The 18,202-nt window shown below is 40.9% G+C and overlaps 3 protein-coding genes across 3 annotated transcripts in view; all 3 read left to right on the top strand.

Moving 5' to 3' along the window:
• Window positions 1-18,202, top strand: part of LOC149069023 (uncharacterized) — an 89,118-nt gene that overhangs the window by 50,977 nt on the left and 19,939 nt on the right. The gene's annotated exons all lie outside the window — the stretch shown is intronic.
• Window positions 637-5,353, top strand: LOC149069025 (uncharacterized). Its single transcript, XM_089250846.1, has 2 exons — window positions 637-748; window positions 3,112-5,353. Exon 2 carries the CDS (start codon window positions 3,120-3,122, stop codon window positions 3,585-3,587), a length of 468 nt encoding a protein of 155 aa, XP_089106972.1. The 5' UTR covers window positions 637-748; window positions 3,112-3,119; the 3' UTR covers window positions 3,588-5,353.
• On the top strand, window positions 9,666-15,823 carry LOC149069024 (uncharacterized). The gene is made up of 2 exons (XM_089250845.1): window positions 9,666-9,803; window positions 13,888-15,823. Exon 2 carries the CDS (start codon window positions 13,896-13,898, stop codon window positions 14,340-14,342), a length of 447 nt encoding a protein of 148 aa, XP_089106971.1. The 5' UTR covers window positions 9,666-9,803; window positions 13,888-13,895; the 3' UTR covers window positions 14,343-15,823.

Below are 18,202 nucleotides of genomic sequence, written 5' to 3'. Positions count from 1 at the left end.
AATACGCATCTAGACGCATGATTCACGCATCATAATTTATTTGTAATCCTCCGAATTTCGTTGAGGAGTGAAAATACTCGTTCAAATTTGAAGTAATGTAAAATTACTCTCCTCGTTTTACAAAAATACCCCTTAAAATTTTAGTGACGAATGAAATTTACTCTCCAAAATTTTATTTTCGAATAACACTGGAACAGTGAATAGGGGAAGATGACTTGGAATCTCTTTCTCACACATTCCCTCCCCCATAAAATAGGATAGCAATGAGGATTGTCGGAATCATTTTGATCGGCTTTAGCGGCTCTGGTTATAGTCATCCGAATTTCATTTCAAAAGAGAAACAGAAACGAAAGCTCTGTGATTGTGAGTTATTAAGAATGTCCAGCAACAATTTGAATCACGTCCGCAGAATACCTGGTTTCTATTACCGTACATGTTTTGTCATTAACTTAACGTGTGATTCATAGTTTCTTTCTTCCCGCAGAGAAATATCAGTAAATGATAACAAAAAGAAAAAAACGTGGACTGGCCAATGTGATGACGAACAACAATCTCTAGAGTCGACGATGACGTCAATTTCGTTGTTTTCGGGTTGAAGAACGGAAGTAAAAAAAAGGTTTAAACAAAAGAATTTGTAGATCCTTTCGTTCCGCGTTCGTCTGATTCTCATAATAAGCAAATACGGTACAAACATTTTACAGGCGTTAGTGAAGTTGAGCTGTTGGAGTTATCGATCGGCTAATTCCAGGTTAGTACACATTTATACTAATTAGTTTCCATAATATATGTACATATATATTTATGAAATGCTCATTTAATAATTTAATTTATGCTTTTGAAATTTTCGTGTAATTTGAACATGAACATTCAGCATCCGGAATTTTATTAAATATGTATATGTATATATATATATATATATATATATATATATATATATATAAGTTTGTATAACAGAATAACAAGTCCAATTACAGGAGTATAAATTAACGGAATAATTATGATAAATCATGATCTAAGAATCGAAATCTAAATTGATATTATAACGTCCTTGGCAAGTCCGGAGTCGATAATCAAATTCCGTTAGTGGCGGTCCGTCCGCGTTTGTTGGATGTCACTAGTCGCGTAGGCCGTACAACGACGAATCGATGTCATGTTTGCGTCACATGTCCTGGTCCAAGTGTCCAAGTCAGCCAATGTTCGGACACCCAGATGCTTTAGCTCATTCTAGGCACACATTCCTGTTCCATAAGCATCATGAATGTATGCAATCTTCCTAATCTGTCCCAAAACCGTCATGGTGGGCCCACAGAGAACAGATCACACTCATTATTTCTAGATCTTTCCTCTTCCCCGTTTACATGTGCAAGACTGGGGGTCGCTTTGGTGATTATTACTTGCATGGTAACCTTTTTCCCTCATGAGGAAGAAAAAGAAGGACGAAGATACGTCAAAAGAGTCCTGTCTTTGTTCCGGAATAATGGTGGGTGACTCCGACCATCTCTTCCATAATCCTTTGTGCCGCGAAACTCCATCGTCATCCATCTTGAACCACGGGGCTGGAATTATCTCAGATTGGTTTGAAGAACATAATTCAGAGTTTCAATAGCTTTTTAATTCCCCCCCCCCATCCCAGTCGCCCGAACTCAACCCAAATGAGCATTTGTGGGACGATATTGAAAGGCCTGTTAAAAGATCTGAAACACCACCTTCTAATCTCAGGGAATTAAGAGCTGCCCTTTCGTTAAATGGGCTAATATTCCTTTTCAATGGGTTCGGCAACTTGTAGAGAATCCATGCCCAGAAGAATATTTGCTGTCATCAAAGCCAGAGGAGTCTCACAAGATATTAGTGCTGAGTAGCATAGCAGGGTGTTCCTAATTTTTTGGCGACTGCGTGTAATGTCTAATACATTTTGAAATAAGATTGAGTCCAAAGGGATGGCGAGCCCGAATAATCTAATTTCTCGAGGACTCATCGTGTTGTTAAGACCATGGGCTCACCTTTGTGGGAAAGCCTGAAAGGGCTATGAGCGGTCTTATATTTTTCAATATATAAAACTGTACATTTTCTTGGAAATCAATATAAGAAGGCAACTAAAAATCTTATTCTGCCAAAAATCAAGGCACCATCGAAAGATGTGGGGGCGTCAAATTCACTACCGTTGGTAATGAATCGAGATATTCTTTAGCCATAGAATCAAGTTATTTCTTTTGAAAACAGTTCGTAAATATTATACGAAATCATTACAATAAGATCCAGTCTTACGGCCTTTAATATTTTGCGGCCCTTTGCGATCGCACCTGCCCAAGACCGGCCAGGGCAGGCCCTAGTACGACTAATTATACTTCTTAAAGAATATTTCAAATGTGGTGGTTAGCCGCTGTGGTGGTCGAGTGGTTATAGTGCCGGACTCGTGATGCGAGGATCCGGGTTCGAACCCCACAGTGGTGGTCGGCTGAAGTTGGTTTTCTGTGGTTCCCAACTTCAAGGCGCAAATGCGAGCCGATCTCCCCGTTAAAAAGTCTCGCCACAGAGAGCAACAGTCCTACAACGGTAAATCATCCAACCATAACACTTCACTCATAGTTAGAAAAACTGGGGGCAGATGACAGCGCTACACATAACAAGCATTACACAGAAACAAACTTTACGTCAGGTTGCACTACACGTACACGCACATTCCCGCATGTACCGATGCGTTGGGGGGTTCCGCGGGGGGGGGGGGGTGCATGTGTGGTGTAGCAGTAGTAGGTAGGGCCTCCAAAAAATGGCTCGGGGATCCATGATGTTCTTAAGTCAGCCACCTCGTTGGGCAGTTTGCCTGTTGTGGCGTTGTATTTGTATAGGTGGAGGTATAGACGGGAAAGTCTGGGGGGATGATGATTGCTGCGGGAGCATGATGATGACGTCAATTAACATATACGCATGTGCATTAGATCAGTAGGCTCCATCTTTGATGCTGGGGGAAGAGGGCAATGCCCCCTCATGCTCCCCCCCCCCCCGTATCTCCGTTCAGGCACACGTACAGGAAGAAAATGAATTTTCTTTTCCGATTGATACATTGCATTTATCCTCATTTAACAAACTCTCTTCAATGTTTTTCATTTTCAGGTAGACACATGGATGGCATGCCAGAGCCCGAAGTCGTGATTCCCGCAGCGTTCGGATCTTTTTTCGTTTTTTGGATTTTCGTATGCATTTGCTGCTGTTACCTACAGAAACAGCAGCGGAAGAAACAAATGCAGCGGCAGGAAGAACAAATCCAGCAAATGAACCAGACGTGCAACCAGCACGCGCAGTACATGTCCTGCAACAATGCTTATCCGTACGGACAACCACCAGTGATTGAAAACTCGACGCTTCCGCAAGTGCATCTTCCAACCCGGCTCATACCGGGTAGAGTGATTTCTCCGTACAACCAACACATGCCGCCTAGTGCTCCAACGATCGATCCTGGATACAGCAACGTACAGGGACTTCCGAACACCCCTCCGCCTCAGTATGAAGAACTTCCACCAGGACAAGGGTTCGGGTTACCTGCAGAGAAACTGCAACAACCTCCTTACCCAGTAGCCGATAGATATTAAAATCTCGCCAGTAGACTAGTGAAGAATGATTGGAGCAGGGGAGGGTCTTCAACGCAAATGTCCGTGGACCATATCTGACACTCGAAGTGTTTTTGTATTGGCCCGCTGACGGAAGGGCTTACAAGTTACAGAACTTATCAAAATGAAGCGAAAGAAAATTTCAGTGAAGAAATGTATTTGATCCAGAATCAGTGAAAGAACTGAATTCAGAAGTGCTTTTGGAAATCATTTCAGAACTAATGAGAGAAATAATTTCCCAATGAAAAATTATTTTACATTTACTGGGGGGGGGGGAGAGAAATAATTGTAGGGGAGTCATTTCTGAAACACCCTGTACGAGTCTCAAACATATTCATTCAAAACATACACACTCAACCCACGCCTCGCGGATGATCAAATGTGGCTTTAGGAGTAATTTGATGTGGTCCGTGACCTCAAATCTAATTTTGTAAAAATTAACTAATTTTCACATTTGCAGATATCACTTGAATGACCCGTGGCACATTTACGGTCCACTTAACTGAGCTGTAAATGAGCATAATTCACTTAAGTAATATGCGATGCAATTCCACATCACGTGAGTGACCCGCGACGTATTTACAGATGACTTGAGTGACCCACGGCAGCTCTCGATTAATTGGGGGTCATGGCATCGTTCGACATACTCAAGTGGCGTTCGGCACGTTTCCAGGTCACTTAAATGATTCGTAGCATTTTTTCAGATCTTGAGTGGCACGCGACACAGTTACCTAGCACTTGAGTATCCCACGGTGCCGTTCCATACGATGTAAGTGATCCGTGGCATATTTACAGATCCTTAGGTAACACGTGGCATGTTTAGAGATCATTCGAGCGATCCGAAGCATATTTACAGACCACTTGAGAGACCTAGGACACGTTTCCATATTGCTCAAGTGACCCCGTGGCACATTCCCAGAACACTTCAGTGACCCGGCGGCTCATTCCCAGATCACTTCAGAGACCCGCCGCACAGTTCAAGGTCACTTGAGCTGCTCGCGACACAATTTCGAACCAATAAAGTGGCCCGCACTCTCCAAAAGGTCGAGCACCCTTTGATTTAAGATTTGGCTGGCTTCTGAAGTTTACGCTATAGAGGTTTACGTATTATAGTATTGCGCGTATAGTATTGACTTCTGGACGTCTAGTCGTAAGCGAAAGAGAGGAGATGGAGGTTGAAATTAACTTCTTATTAAAGATGAAATATTGTGGTTCGGGAACCTGAGGGGGGCGGACAACCTTTTTACAAATTATTTTTGTGATTGTTGGGGGTTGACTCTCAACAACCTTGATCCCTAGGTTCTGGTACCAAAACGTATTTCAGAATACGTTCCGAAGCAACAGGAATCGAGTACACCTTCTACCAAAGTACAAATATCGGGTGTGTGTCCAATCAACCAGGGGTTTCGAGGGTAATCTGAGAGACGGTCCTCGAAGTTGTGACGAAAGCAGTAGAATAAAGAGCTGATTTTTTACCATAAACTTGTGTGATTTTTATGTTATCGATTCCTTTTGATGAAATTGACGTTTTATCAATCGAAAACCGTTGACGGATAAAGGCTGTGATAGAAATCTACCTGTGTGACACCAGTTGATTTCTGTGACTTTTACATGAATTGTTCTATTGGATATTCTTAAGTTATTGGTATGTGGCTTTCTCGTTATGTGTGCTTGTAGACTGGCTTCTTCTGGCCTAAATAAGTGACCTGTTCTCGATGTTATTAATAAAATGTAGTTATTGTGATCGACCTGTGTGTGTGTGGTGTAAGTGTTTGTTTCGCTTGACACGTCCGGATCCCACTAACTAACTTTCGAAACTTGCACCTTCGGTCTTCCGGGTCACAGCTAAGGAGGAGAAGGACGTAATATCAAATTTTAGGGTTCTAATTATGCAATACACAGGATGTCCCATAAATCTGGACTGATTTAAAAGAAGAGAATCAACGAATTGACTGAGGACCGTGCGAATAAGCACAGTCAAACCTGTTTTCAATCTTTGATCCATCTGTGTAAATTGAATTTACCAATAGTGTCCTTTTGATCCTCATTTCAGTCGATCTTCTTTTTCTCCCACGGTAGCTTATCTTCTTCTATGTGCTCAGTTTTAACAATATTTTGATTAATGCATATTTGTTCTCCAAGTTTAAGCAATTTGCAACGTTTCAGCAGGTTTTGAAGCGTAATCTGTATGGGTGGTATCCCAGTAAGTACATTCAATGCTCCATTAGAAACTAATCACATAGAATTTTGAAATTACAATTAAAGCTTTCCTCTAGATAGAAATTTATTTGTCATCCCGAGTTCTTGTATGTGTGTACCAGATTTCGTACCCATATATTACCATTTTCTCCAAACATTCCAAATAAATTTTTTTAAGCACTTCAGCTTTGACACCCTAAGTGGCCCTTGAACTTTGAACAATTTCTTGCGTCTTTTGGCCATTTTGTTCTTAATGTATTGTAGATGGTTAATCCATGAGAAGTTACTATTGATAATTACGCCTAAGTATTTTAATTTTGTTACGTATAATTTTTTTTATTCATCTTTATGGAAGGGGTCGTTGGTATTATCCCCCTTTCTTCTACTATCGTAAATAGACATTTTTGAAGATTAAATTTCAAGCCAAATCTGTCCGCCTATCGTGCAAGCTCCTTAAGGATGTTCTTTGATTGTTATTATGGTCTTCTCTTGTTATTATGATCAAGAAGTCATCAGCAAGCGCTTGTAGTACTATGTCCTTAGATGTGGCCTTTTTTAGTATTTTATTTGCTGCATTGTTCCATATCGTAGGTCCCAACACCGAACCTTGTGGCACTCCAATATTATATTCTTCAAACTTATTTGTAAGTTGATTCCAATACGCTTTTTTGTTGTAGGTAATCAAACAGTATATTTTTAGATATGATGGTATTTTCATTTCACTGATGACAATTTTAACTTGATCTATTCTAATGGAGTTGAAGGCAATAGATATATCCAAAGACATCAAGCATGTTAGTTTATCTTTCTGAAATTTCTCCATTATTGTGTTTTTTACTTGTTGTAAGGCTTGAATTGCACTTTTGTCTTTCATAAATCCGTATTGCTTACCAGACATTATCTTATCTTTTTCAAGATGATATATTAATCTGTTTTATACAGTATACATTTTTCTAATGTTTTTCCCAGATCCAACAGTAAGCAAAAAGGACGGAAGTTTTTAATATCATTGATCTGCATCTCCTTTTTGGTTATATATAGGTGGTTATATAAGGGTGATTCTTGGAATTTAGAAATAAACTTCAAAAGAATGTTTCGAACTTTTTCTGAAGTTTGTTTCTAAAAATATCACGCTGTTCTTCAAATCAAATCTATAGACTTTCTGTATATTATGCATGCCGAGGTGAACTTGAATCGAACCCAGAACTTTTTGGTTACCGGCCGAGCGCACCGATAAATATACCACGCGGAGACGAGATCTTTTTCCCATTAAACAACGCATGTCTACTAAGTACGAAAGCCTGGATAACCAAGCGGAGATCGAGATGTAGTTCGGAAAGAAAAATCTCATTCCCTTGTGGGGAATCGAAACACCAATCTCTCACTGTCCGGGCGAGTGTTCTAACCATTGAACTACAGAAGACAGACATTTTTCATTCCTTAGAGCATATGTAGTAGAGCATTCCTCTGTAATTCAATGGTTAGAACACTCGCCCGGACAGTGAGAGATTGGCGGTTCGATTCCACACAGAGGAATGTGAATTTACTTTCCGAACTAAATCTCGATCTCCGCTTGGTTATCCAGGCTTTCGTATGAACAGCGGAGAGTAACATCGTCTCTCTCTAAACGCACGTCTACTCAGGAAGCCACGCTCATATGCGTCGTTGAACAGGGAAAGGATATCTCGTCTTCGTGGTATAATGGCCTGTGCACTCGCACGATTAGCAAGAATCCTGGGTTCGATTTCCGGTTGAGACAACGGAACTTTTTTTTCCTCCCCAAGTTCACCTCGGCATAATATCCATAAAGTCTACCATAGGTGGAGATAGACCAGGAAGTATGGGGGGGGGGGGCACGATTATGTCAATTCATATATACATATATACATTGGATCAGTCGACTCCACCTTTGACGCTGAGGGGGAGGGGGCTTCCACGCAATTTGGTTACCGGCCTATCGCACTGACGAATATACCATGGAGACGAGATCTTTTTCCCATTAAACAACGCATGTGTCTACTCAGGAAGTCACGCTGATATGCGTCATTGAAGTGGGAAAGGATATCTCCTTTGCGTGGTATAATGGCCAGTGCGCTCGCACGATTAGCAAGAATCCTGGGTTCGATTCCCGGTTGAGAAAACGGAACTTTTTTTTTTCTCCCCAAGTTCACCTCGGCATAAAGTCTACTGATTTGATGTATTGCTAAAAAAGGGCCGAAAAAAATCATTATCCATCTCTATGAGCTTAATTTCCTAATTTCCAGTGATTTTTTTAGCTCTGACATATATTTCGGCTATTATTGCATTCATAACCGTGGAATTATTATTTTCCATTTCGTAAGGCTTTTCAATAGTGACTTTCTAATATCGGAAATTACAGGACAGGACGACGAAAAGAAAAATTAATTTTTTATTTCGGTAAATATACGGTTCATGGTAAAGTAAACGACGTGCCTAAAATGGAAAAGTTATTTGGATTGTTTTTCTAATTCAAAGTGTGTGTAAACTAATTGATTGTAAAGTATTTATGTTGTCGGAGTTCTGCTTGTTTCGTGTTTTTGATGGTGCTGCCATTTACCCTCCATATTTTGAACTGAAAAAGGTAAACTTTTGAATTTTCATTTTATATCAGTATCGCGTTGAAGTCTGTCCACTCCGTTACTTCAATGGATTCATGTGCCTCATAGACTGTTCAAGCTGATACAGCGTTTGAAGATTCTTAATGTAAACAATGACCAACAAATGGTAACACAGAAAGAGTCATGAACTAAACAGACTGAGATGCCATCTGTTGGTCAAAATGTAACTGATTTCACAAACCAAGCGTATTCCATTCCTGCTCATCTCAAAAATGTATCATTGTTCCATCTTTCTATCTATAGTTGTTTCAAGCTATATTATTTCAAAGTTAGGAAGTTCTTTCTGAAACACCCCCCCCCCCCCTATAAAGACTTCATGTACTCTACAGTGCACGCAGAGAGCAGGCAGACCTACAATACGATACTGACATAACATGAAAAATTCAAGCATTTCCATCTTTACTTCAGAAAATAGAAGACAGGTGGCTGCACGAAACGAACACAAAACAAGCGCAACTCGACAACATAAATACGTTAGGGACACACATAACCAGGGCACTCATTCCGGCATGTGCCGATTGATTAGAAATTCCGTATAGGAATGTGTACGAGGTGTATGTACGGTTGTAGTAGTAGTTCGCCAATACGCATCTAGAGACGCATGATTTACGCATCATAATTTCATTTTAATCCTCCGAATTTCGTTGAGGAGTGGAAATACTCGTTCAAATTTTAAGTAAATTTTTTAATAGTGCAATATATATATATATTTCTCACTGACCGAAGTAAAATTACTCCCCGTTTTACAAAAATACCCCTTAAAATTTTAGAGAGGAATGAAATTACTCTCCAAAATTTTATTTTCGGATAACACTGGAACAGTGAATAGGGGAAGATGACTTGGAATCTCTTTCTCACACATTCCCTCCCCCATAAAATAGGATAGCAATGAGGATTGTCGGAATCATTTTGATCGGCTTTAGCGGCTCTGGTTATAGTCATCCGAATTTCATTTCAAAAGAGAAACGGAAACGAAATTTCTGTGAGTTATGAACACTGCCGAACGATAATTTGAATCATGTGTGCAGTGCTTGGTTTCTATTATCGTACATGATTTGTCATTAACTTACACGTGTGAATCATAGTTTCTTTCTTCCCACAGAAATATCAGTAAATGATAACAAAAAGAAAAAAAACGTCGACTGGCCAATGAGACGACAAACAACAATCTCTATGCGATGACGTCAATTTCGTTGTTTTTTGTGTTGAAAATCTGAAGCAAAAAAAGGTTAAACAAAAGAATTTGTACATCCTTTTTGTTCCGTGTTCGTGTGGTCCTCATAATAAGCAAATACGGTACTAATATTTTACAGGCGTTAGTGAAGTTGAGCTGTTGGAGTTATCGGTCGGCTAATTACAGGTTAGTACACATTTATACTAATTAGTTTTCAAAATATACATATACATATATATTTATGAAATGCTCATTTGTTAATGCAATTTATGCTTTTGAAATTTTCGTGTAATTCGAACATGAACATTCAGTCTAAATAAAGAAAACTTATTCGAATTGATCAAAAACAAGATTTAATGAGTCTATGACAATGAAAAATAAAAACTTCACCGTATTTTTCTTGTAGTTCATTATGCGGTGGTCTATTTACAAGAGCCACAAATGCAATATTCCTAATCTGTCCCAAGACCGTCAAGGTGGGCCCACAGAGAACAGGTCACGCATTATTTCTAGATCTTTCCTCTTCCTCGTTTACATGTGTAAAATTGGGGGCCGCTTTGATGATTATTACCTGCATGGCAACTTTTTTCCTCACGAGGGAAAAAGGGAGGTACGATGATTCGTCAAAAGAGTCCCATATTTGTTGCGGAATAATGGTGGGTGACTCCGACCTCCTCTCCCATAATCCTTTGTACCGTGAAACTACTGTAAGCTCCTTCGTTAGCCATCTTCAACCAACCACCTCTGTCCAACCCACGTGACCAGTGACGACTTCCGGAAAGAAGGGGGGGGGGGACTACCGGGATAAACTAAACGCCATGTAAACGGGTTGTAGCGAAAATCCCTAACGGGTAACTTCCTGGGATATTTTATTGCACTTGTAAACGGAGTCTTATCCACCAGCTTGTCAAACATTTGATGTCTTCATTCGTGAGAAAGCCTTAAACATTGTCTTGAAGGAAAGAAACACTATCGAATGTTTGAATATTTACAATATATATATACATAGAAACTCGCGAGCATCGTAATTGGAGATCTCTCTCTCGCATGTTGGTGACACGACTTTTCTTGTTTTTCGAAAAAGTTTCGTGATAGATATAGTTTAAATATTATACACCGAACGAAATACAGGGTGGCCGATAAATTCGTAAATAGTTAGAAGATTTATAAAAATTGGATGAATTGGCATATTTCAATGCTGTTCTTGAGAAAATGTTATTCTCACACAAAAAAAAAGGGGGATTTTTCTTGATACAGAAAAATATTTACTTCAAATTTTTTAGATAGAGGGCACTACTTCAACCACACATGCACCTCTTCCACATTCCTCTGCGGAGTTTCTAACGAATTGCGAATTCATTAACGAATTTCTAACATGCTGGAATGTACGTGTTGTGAACCTAACGTGAAGATTCCCTGTGGCGATACTTTTTATTGGGATGATCGGCTGTCGCATTCGCGCCTTGAAGTTGGGAAACATAGCAAAACCACAAAATTTTAACTGAATTTTTTTCTGTACCTAAAAAAAAAAATCCCGTTCATGAGAAGGAATGTGTGAGGCATTTATTAATTATCAGGCATTAAGTGTTTTTTCCCATATTATTTGTTTCTGAATTGAAGAAGGAGAAGATAGATTTCCTGATTTTCTAATAAAAACTATCCCAGGGTCGTCATAATGCAAGGGCCCAACTGTCTGCACGCGGGGACCTTGTTGGATGCATAGGGCACTCCCTATGCCCTATAGTCTCTGATATAGTTGCGAGTATGTCACAGCTTTCTTCTTTAAAAGCTCTCCGGGTTCCAGAATTTTTAAGGATGCCATGGTGTTGTTTGATTATGCGGAATCCCCCCAAAAAAGCTGCCACAGAACCCCAGAGTTCTGCGGATGAACAGTTGAAAACAAATGAACTAATGGAACAGGCTGGATACGAGTATCGCCCTAGCTTATAACAGCAACGAGCCGATATTGCCACATGGCGATGTGGCCATGTGGTACATTTTAAGGCTCGTCTTTCCTTTGATTTTCATTCGAGACCCCCCCCCCCCCTCTCCCAGGAATACCCCAGAACCTGAAGGTGAGACCAGCGGACACCGGACTTAGTCATTCAATGGTCCAGTACGAGAACCTTCTGCGGCCATCTGCAATGTTTCTAGAGAGATGTGATTATATAAGCCCAGAGAGATTAATTTTTGGCTTTGTGCATACCAATTTAAGGCTCCTGCTAAGTCTTTGAATTTCGTCAAGAAAAGCTTTTCTAAGAGGTTCTAGAAAGCAGGGCCATCTAAACGCATAGGAATACTGGATAGTAAAGGTGGTGAAAGAGCTTAACGGACGCGTTTAGTGAGACTTATGCAGAACGAAATACACTCAGTGGCCAAAAAATTAGGAATACCCCTCTCTCCAGCTTTTTGCTCATAAAAAGCTTTCTCCCGCTCAGAAGCACCAGTTAACGCTGCAATTAGCCTGTTCATTAGAAGAGCAAGAGATTTGAGTGACTTTGAACGCGGCATGATTGTGGGTGCCAGAAGGCGGATTCCAGTATCTCCGAAGCCGCTAACCTTCTTGCTTTTCGTATAACGGTATCTCAAATCTTCAAAGAATGGCTGCTAAGCCAAAAACATTTCGAGTGGAAATCACTCGTGAGGTGCCAGGTGACTTGTTTGCAGCGACAGAATAATTACAACGCAACAAATTGCAGCGCAATACAACTCAGGATCATCGCAAAGCATATCCGTACCCTCTTCAAGACGGATCTTAAAACGAATTGGTATTAATAGCCGGTGACCAACAAGAGTCCCTTTGATTTGAATGCAAAACCGATGAAATAGGACTTGTGGTCTAGAAAACGCCAAAATTGGACACGATGAATTGAAGAAAGTTATTTCATCTTAAGAGCCAAGATTTCTTCTCCGAAACGTTGATGGCGGGGTCCGTATGTGGCACAAGAAGCACGAAGCCATGGATCCGGCATGCCCCGTGACAACTGTTCAAGCGGTTGGCGGCGAAATCATGATCTGGGGAGCATTTTGTTGGTGTAATCTTCGTCCGTTATTTCCATTGGAAACATTCATCAATGGCAGCGCTTACCTCCACACCGCCGCTGACTATAATCGTTATGGCTATAAATTGACCTGTTTATGGCCATAATGTTTCCTGATGATGATGGCTATATTCCCAGTAGGATAATGTACCCTCCCACGGGGCTGGAATTACCTCAGATTGGTTTGAAGAGAACATAATTCAGAGTTTCAATAGCTTCAATGCACTCCCCCCCCCTCCATCCCAGTCACCCGATCTCAACCCAAATGAGCATTTGTGGGACGAAATCGAAAAGTTGGTTAGAAGCTTCGAAACACCACCTCCTAATCTCAGAGAATCAAGAGCTGCCCTTTCGTTAAACGGACTGATATTACTCCTCAATGGGTTCGGCAACTTTATTTGCTGTCATCAAAGACAAAGGAGTCCCACAAGATATTAGTGCTAAGTAGCGAGGTGTTCCTAATTTTTTGGCGACTGCGTGTAATGTCTAATACATTTTGAAATAAGATTGGGTCCAAAAGGATGGCGAGCCCGAATAATCTAATTTCTCGAGGACTCATCGTGCTGTTAAGACCATTGGCTCCCCTTTGTGGAAAAGCCTGAAAGGACTATGAGCGGTCTTATATTTTTCAATATTTAAAACTATATATTTTTTTGTAAATCAATATAAGAAGCCAATAAAATTCTTATTGTGTCAAAAATCAAGGCACCATTGAAAGATGTGATGGCGTCAAATTCACTACCGGTGGTAATGAATCGACATATTCTAGTTAGCAATAGAATCAAGTGAATTTTCTTTTGAACGCAGTTCGTAGAATATTATACGAAATCATTACAATAAGATCCAGTTTTACGGCCCTTTGCGATCGCACCTGCCCAAGACCGGCCAGGGCAGGCCCTAGTACGACTAATTATACGTACTTCTTAAAGAATATTTCAAATGTGGTGGGTGACAACCACGTACCTAGGTGGAGATATAGACGGGAAAGTCTGGGGGGGATGATGATTGCCGCGGGAGCATGATGATTACGTCAATTAACATATACGCATGTGCATTAGATCAGTAGGCTCCACCTTTGACGCTGGGGAAAGAGGGCAACACCCCCTCATGCCCCCCCCCCCCCCGTATCTCCGTCCAAGCACATGTACAAGAAAAAAATTAAGTTTCTTTTTCGATTGATACATTCCTTTTATCCTCATTTAACAAACTTCAATGTTTTTCATTTGCAGGTAGAGACATGGATGGCATGCCAAGGCCCGAAGTCGTGATTCCGGCAGCGTTCGGATCTTTTTTCGCTTTTTTGATTTTCGTATGCATTTGCTGCGCGTACCTGCAGAAACAGCAGCGGAAGAAACAAATCCAGCAGATAAACCAGACGTGCAACCAACACGTGCAGTACATGTCCTGCAACAATGCTTATCCGTACGGACCGCCACCAGTGATTGAAAACTCGACGCTTCCGCAAGTGCATCTTCCACCCCCGGTCATACCGGGTAGAGTGATTTCTCCGTACAACCAACACATGCCGCCTAGTGCTCCAACGATCGATCCTGGATACAGCAACGTACAGGGACTTCCGAACACCCCTCCGCCGCAGTATGAAGAACTTCCACCAGGACAAGGGTTCGGGTTACCTGCAGAGAAACTGCAACAACCTCCTTACCCAGTAGCCGATAGGTACTAACGTCGGTGAAGAATAATTAGAGCGAGGGGGCTTCTCAACGAATAGCCCACGGGCCACATGTGACACTCGAAGTGATTTTGCGGTGGCCCGCCGACGAAAAGGCTTACAAGTTACAGAACTTATCAAAATGAAGCGAAAGAAAATTTCAGTGAAGAAATGTATTTGATCCAGAATCAGTGAAAGAACTGAATTCAGAAGTGCTTTTGGAAATCATTTCAGAACTAATGAGAGAAATAATTTCCCAATGAAAAATTATTTTACATTTACTGGGGGGGGGGGGGAGAGAAATAATTGTAGGGGAGTCATTTCTGAAACACCCTGTACGAGTCTCAAACATATTCATTCAAAACATACACACTCAACCCCCGCCTCGCGGATGATCAAATGTGGCCTCAGGAGTAATTTGATGTGGTCCGTGGCCTCAAATCTAATTTTGTAAAAATTAACTAATTTTCACATTTCAGATATCACTTGAATGACCCGTGGCACATTTACGGTCCACTTAACTGAACTGTAAATGTGCATAATTCACTTTCAAATAACCTGCGATGCAATTCCACATCACGTGAGTGACCCGCGACGTATTTACAGATGACTTGAGTGATCCACGGCAGCTCCTGATTAATTGGGGGTCATGGTACCGTTCGACATACTCAAGTGGCGTTCGGCACGTTTCCAGGTCACTTAAATGATTCGTAGCATTTTTTCAGATCTCGAGTGGCCCGCGACACAGTTACCTAGCACTTGAGTGGCCCACGGTGCCGTTCCATACGATGTAAGTGACCCATGGCATATTTACAAATCCTTAGGTGACACGCGGCATGTTTACAGATCATTCGAGCGATTCGAAGCATATTTACAGACACGTTTCCATATGGCTCAAGTGACACCCCGTGGCACGTTTCCAGATCACTTCAGTGACCCGCGGCTCATTCCCAGATCACTTCAGAGACCCGCCGCACAGTTCAAAGTCACTTAAGCTGCTCGCGACACGTTTTCGAACCTATAAAGTGGTCCGCACTCTTCAAAAGTTCGAGCACCCTTTGATTTAAAACATGTGGCTGGCTTCTGAAGCTTACGCTATAGAGATTTACGTGTTATAGTATCGCGCCTTGGCTTCTGGACTTTTCGTCGTTAGCCAGGGGTTTCGAGGGTAATCTGAGAGACGGTCCTCGAAGTTGTGACGAAAGCGGTAGAATAAAGAGCTTATTCAACATAAACTTGTGTGATTTTTATGTTATCGATTCCTTTCGATGAAATTGACGTTTTATCAATCAAATATCCTTGACGGATATAAAGGCTGTGATATAAATCTCTCTGTGTGACACCAGTTGATTTTTACACGAATTGTTCTATTGGATATTCTTGAGTTATTGGTATGTGACTTTCTTGTTATGTGTGCTTGTAGACTGGCTTCTTTTTTCTGGCCTAAATAAGTAACCTGTTCTTGAAGTTATTAATAAAATGTACTTATTGATCGACCTGGTGTGCGTGTGTGTTTCGCTTGACACGTCCGGATTTCACTAACTTTCGAACCTTGTACAACTTCCGCCTTCCGAGTCACAGCTACGGAGGAGGCAATGTCAAATTTTAGGTACCTAATTATGCAATTTACAGGATGTATATTGCACTGTACGAAAGTCCAGCATGAGTGATTGGACCTGAACCTTTATTACGGCCGTTTTCACCAACGCAGTTTAAACTACAATCGCAGGTGAAAGGATCGAAGATGGAAACGGATTGATTACATTGAGGATTTTAACCAACATCCGTGTCGATCCCTAATCCTCTAAACCTGAAATTGTAGTTAAAACTGTGTTGGTGAATACGGCCGTGAGTCTCCTCGTGTCCGAAACGTTCGCAAAACCTCAGTCGGCGGCACTTCGTGGCTGAGGTTAAAACAACTTCAGGAATAGTGATTCATCCAACATTGTCAACTTCAAGGAAACAGGTATTTTCTGGAAATTATGCAGAGCTGAACTTGGAAAGAAAAGTCATCTGGTCACCACCGGGACTCGAACCCAGGCAAACAGGGCAAGTATGCTACCATCTACACCACTAGAGACATGACCCTGCCTTTCTTATTCCCACGCACTGTGGCGTGAGGCGATGGAGTAGCATTGGTAGGCTCTCTTAACTTCAGCAAATGGCCCACCAGTTGGAACGGTAGTGAGAGGTATAGACAGCTTTTTTCTCGGCCATGACCAAATCAATCTTGGGCTGAGAAAAAGCTGTCTATCTCTCTCTGTCTCGCCCCGTCTGGGAGGGCTATTTGCTGAAGTTAAGAGAGGCTACTAATGCCTCTACTTCAGCGCCCTCCAGTGTCGTGTCTCCAGTGGTGTAGATGGTAGGATGCCTGCCAGGTTTGTGAGGGGCCTGGGTTCGAATCTCGGTGGAAACCAGGTGGCTTTTCTTTCTGAGTTCAACTCGGCATAATATCTAGGAAATATCTTTCTTTGAAAGCTTTTTACCATCCCAATATATCAATGTCAACATCACAATGAAAATTCATGTAAGCCCCAGTAACGGGAAAATTCAGAAATAAGCTGTCAAATCCCTGTGTGTATCGACAAAAACTTGCATTAATTTTTTTTCTTTCTATATAAAAAAAACCTTTTCGTGAGAATTAACGTTTTTGCAAATCGTATTCAAATAAACTAATCTATTGAATTTTTAAAAAATTTACGAATTTATGGAATACCCTACATTTTGTTGACGTAGAGTCACCTATTGGGGAGAATTTTATTCAATTTTCTTTTCTTGTGTCGAAAAAAAATCTGACTCTTCAAGTCTAAGGGTGCAAACCACAACCTGGTAAGTCAATTTCTTGATCTTTTATGATTTTTAAAATCCACCCGAATTAATAGGAGACCCCCCCCCCGTATTTCTTCGATATCTATTCTAAGCCGAGATATCTCATCCTTATACACCGTATATTGGCAACATCATCACTGTCTCCTCTTCGGCTCTTCTAGTTTATCTCTTTTTATGCGATAACGGGGCAATCATATTGTAGACCTATCCCGAGCTTCAAGAAAACCTAGTATAACTAATTAAATTAAAGGTTCGAGCAAAAAATTTAAGTCCACTTCCAGATGTCAATCTGCTCTGAGGGGTCCCTTTGTAACCAACAGTAAAGCTCTGTCAATATTCAGCGTTATTAATAATCGCTTCGGGGGAACGAAAGGGTCATTAACGGGTGGAAAGTGGCACAGATTATATCGAAAATGATACTTTAATTCGAAATACCCACTTTGAGTGGTAGTTGACACGATAAGCATGGTTTTCGTCATTCCCGAAATTCGAGGAATTCAACTCCGTGGGTGACGTAAATTTTGGTCCTCTTTTTTTGCGAGTTGACGTCTTTCGTTGCGTGTTTTTCATGGGATCTTCGTTTTCGTGATAAGCATATACGAATGTTTTAAATATTCCTCAGAAGCCTTCAAACTCCAGCTGCTGGCCGATATTAGTCAACGAAGAGAGAGACGACTGATTTACAGGTTAGTATTTTGTAGTGTTTGTACTTATATTTATAATCTTCTCGATTTTTTCACACGAGAACTATAGTTAATGGGAATGATTTTATTGCTCACAAACTGTTCGTCAAGAGTCAAGCTTCTTATGGTCTTTTTGAAAACCTCAATATCTGTCTCAAAAAGAATATACATATTGCGATATCAATTACACAGTCAAGTTTTGAAATCTATAACATACACGGGGTGATTCGGAACCAACGGACAAAACTTCAAGGAGTGATATAACAAATATAAGCAAGTAATTTTCGTCTTAAGCCGGGATCACACTATAAAAGTTTCATGAAAGTTGTTTTGTAAAACTTGAAAAATGCAACCAATAAACGC

Source organism: Pholcus phalangioides, unplaced genomic scaffold (genome assembly GCF_987345545.1).
Source record: "Pholcus phalangioides strain wild (caught in Gottingen) unplaced genomic scaffold, Ppha-v1.0 ptg000024l_1, whole genome shotgun sequence".
Taxonomy (NCBI): domain Eukaryota; kingdom Metazoa; phylum Arthropoda; class Arachnida; order Araneae; family Pholcidae; genus Pholcus; species Pholcus phalangioides.
Note: the sequence above shows the minus strand (reverse complement) of the source record. Positions and strands in the feature narration are given on the sequence as shown.

What these genes read in the sequence shown, in the direction of transcription:
- LOC149069024 (XM_089250845.1), top strand. Translation starts at nt 13,896, where the DNA reads ATGGATGGCATGCCAAGGCCCGAAGTCGTGATTCCGGCAGCGTTCGGA.
- LOC149069025 (XM_089250846.1), top strand. Translation starts at nt 3,120, where the DNA reads ATGGATGGCATGCCAGAGCCCGAAGTCGTGATTCCCGCAGCGTTCGGA.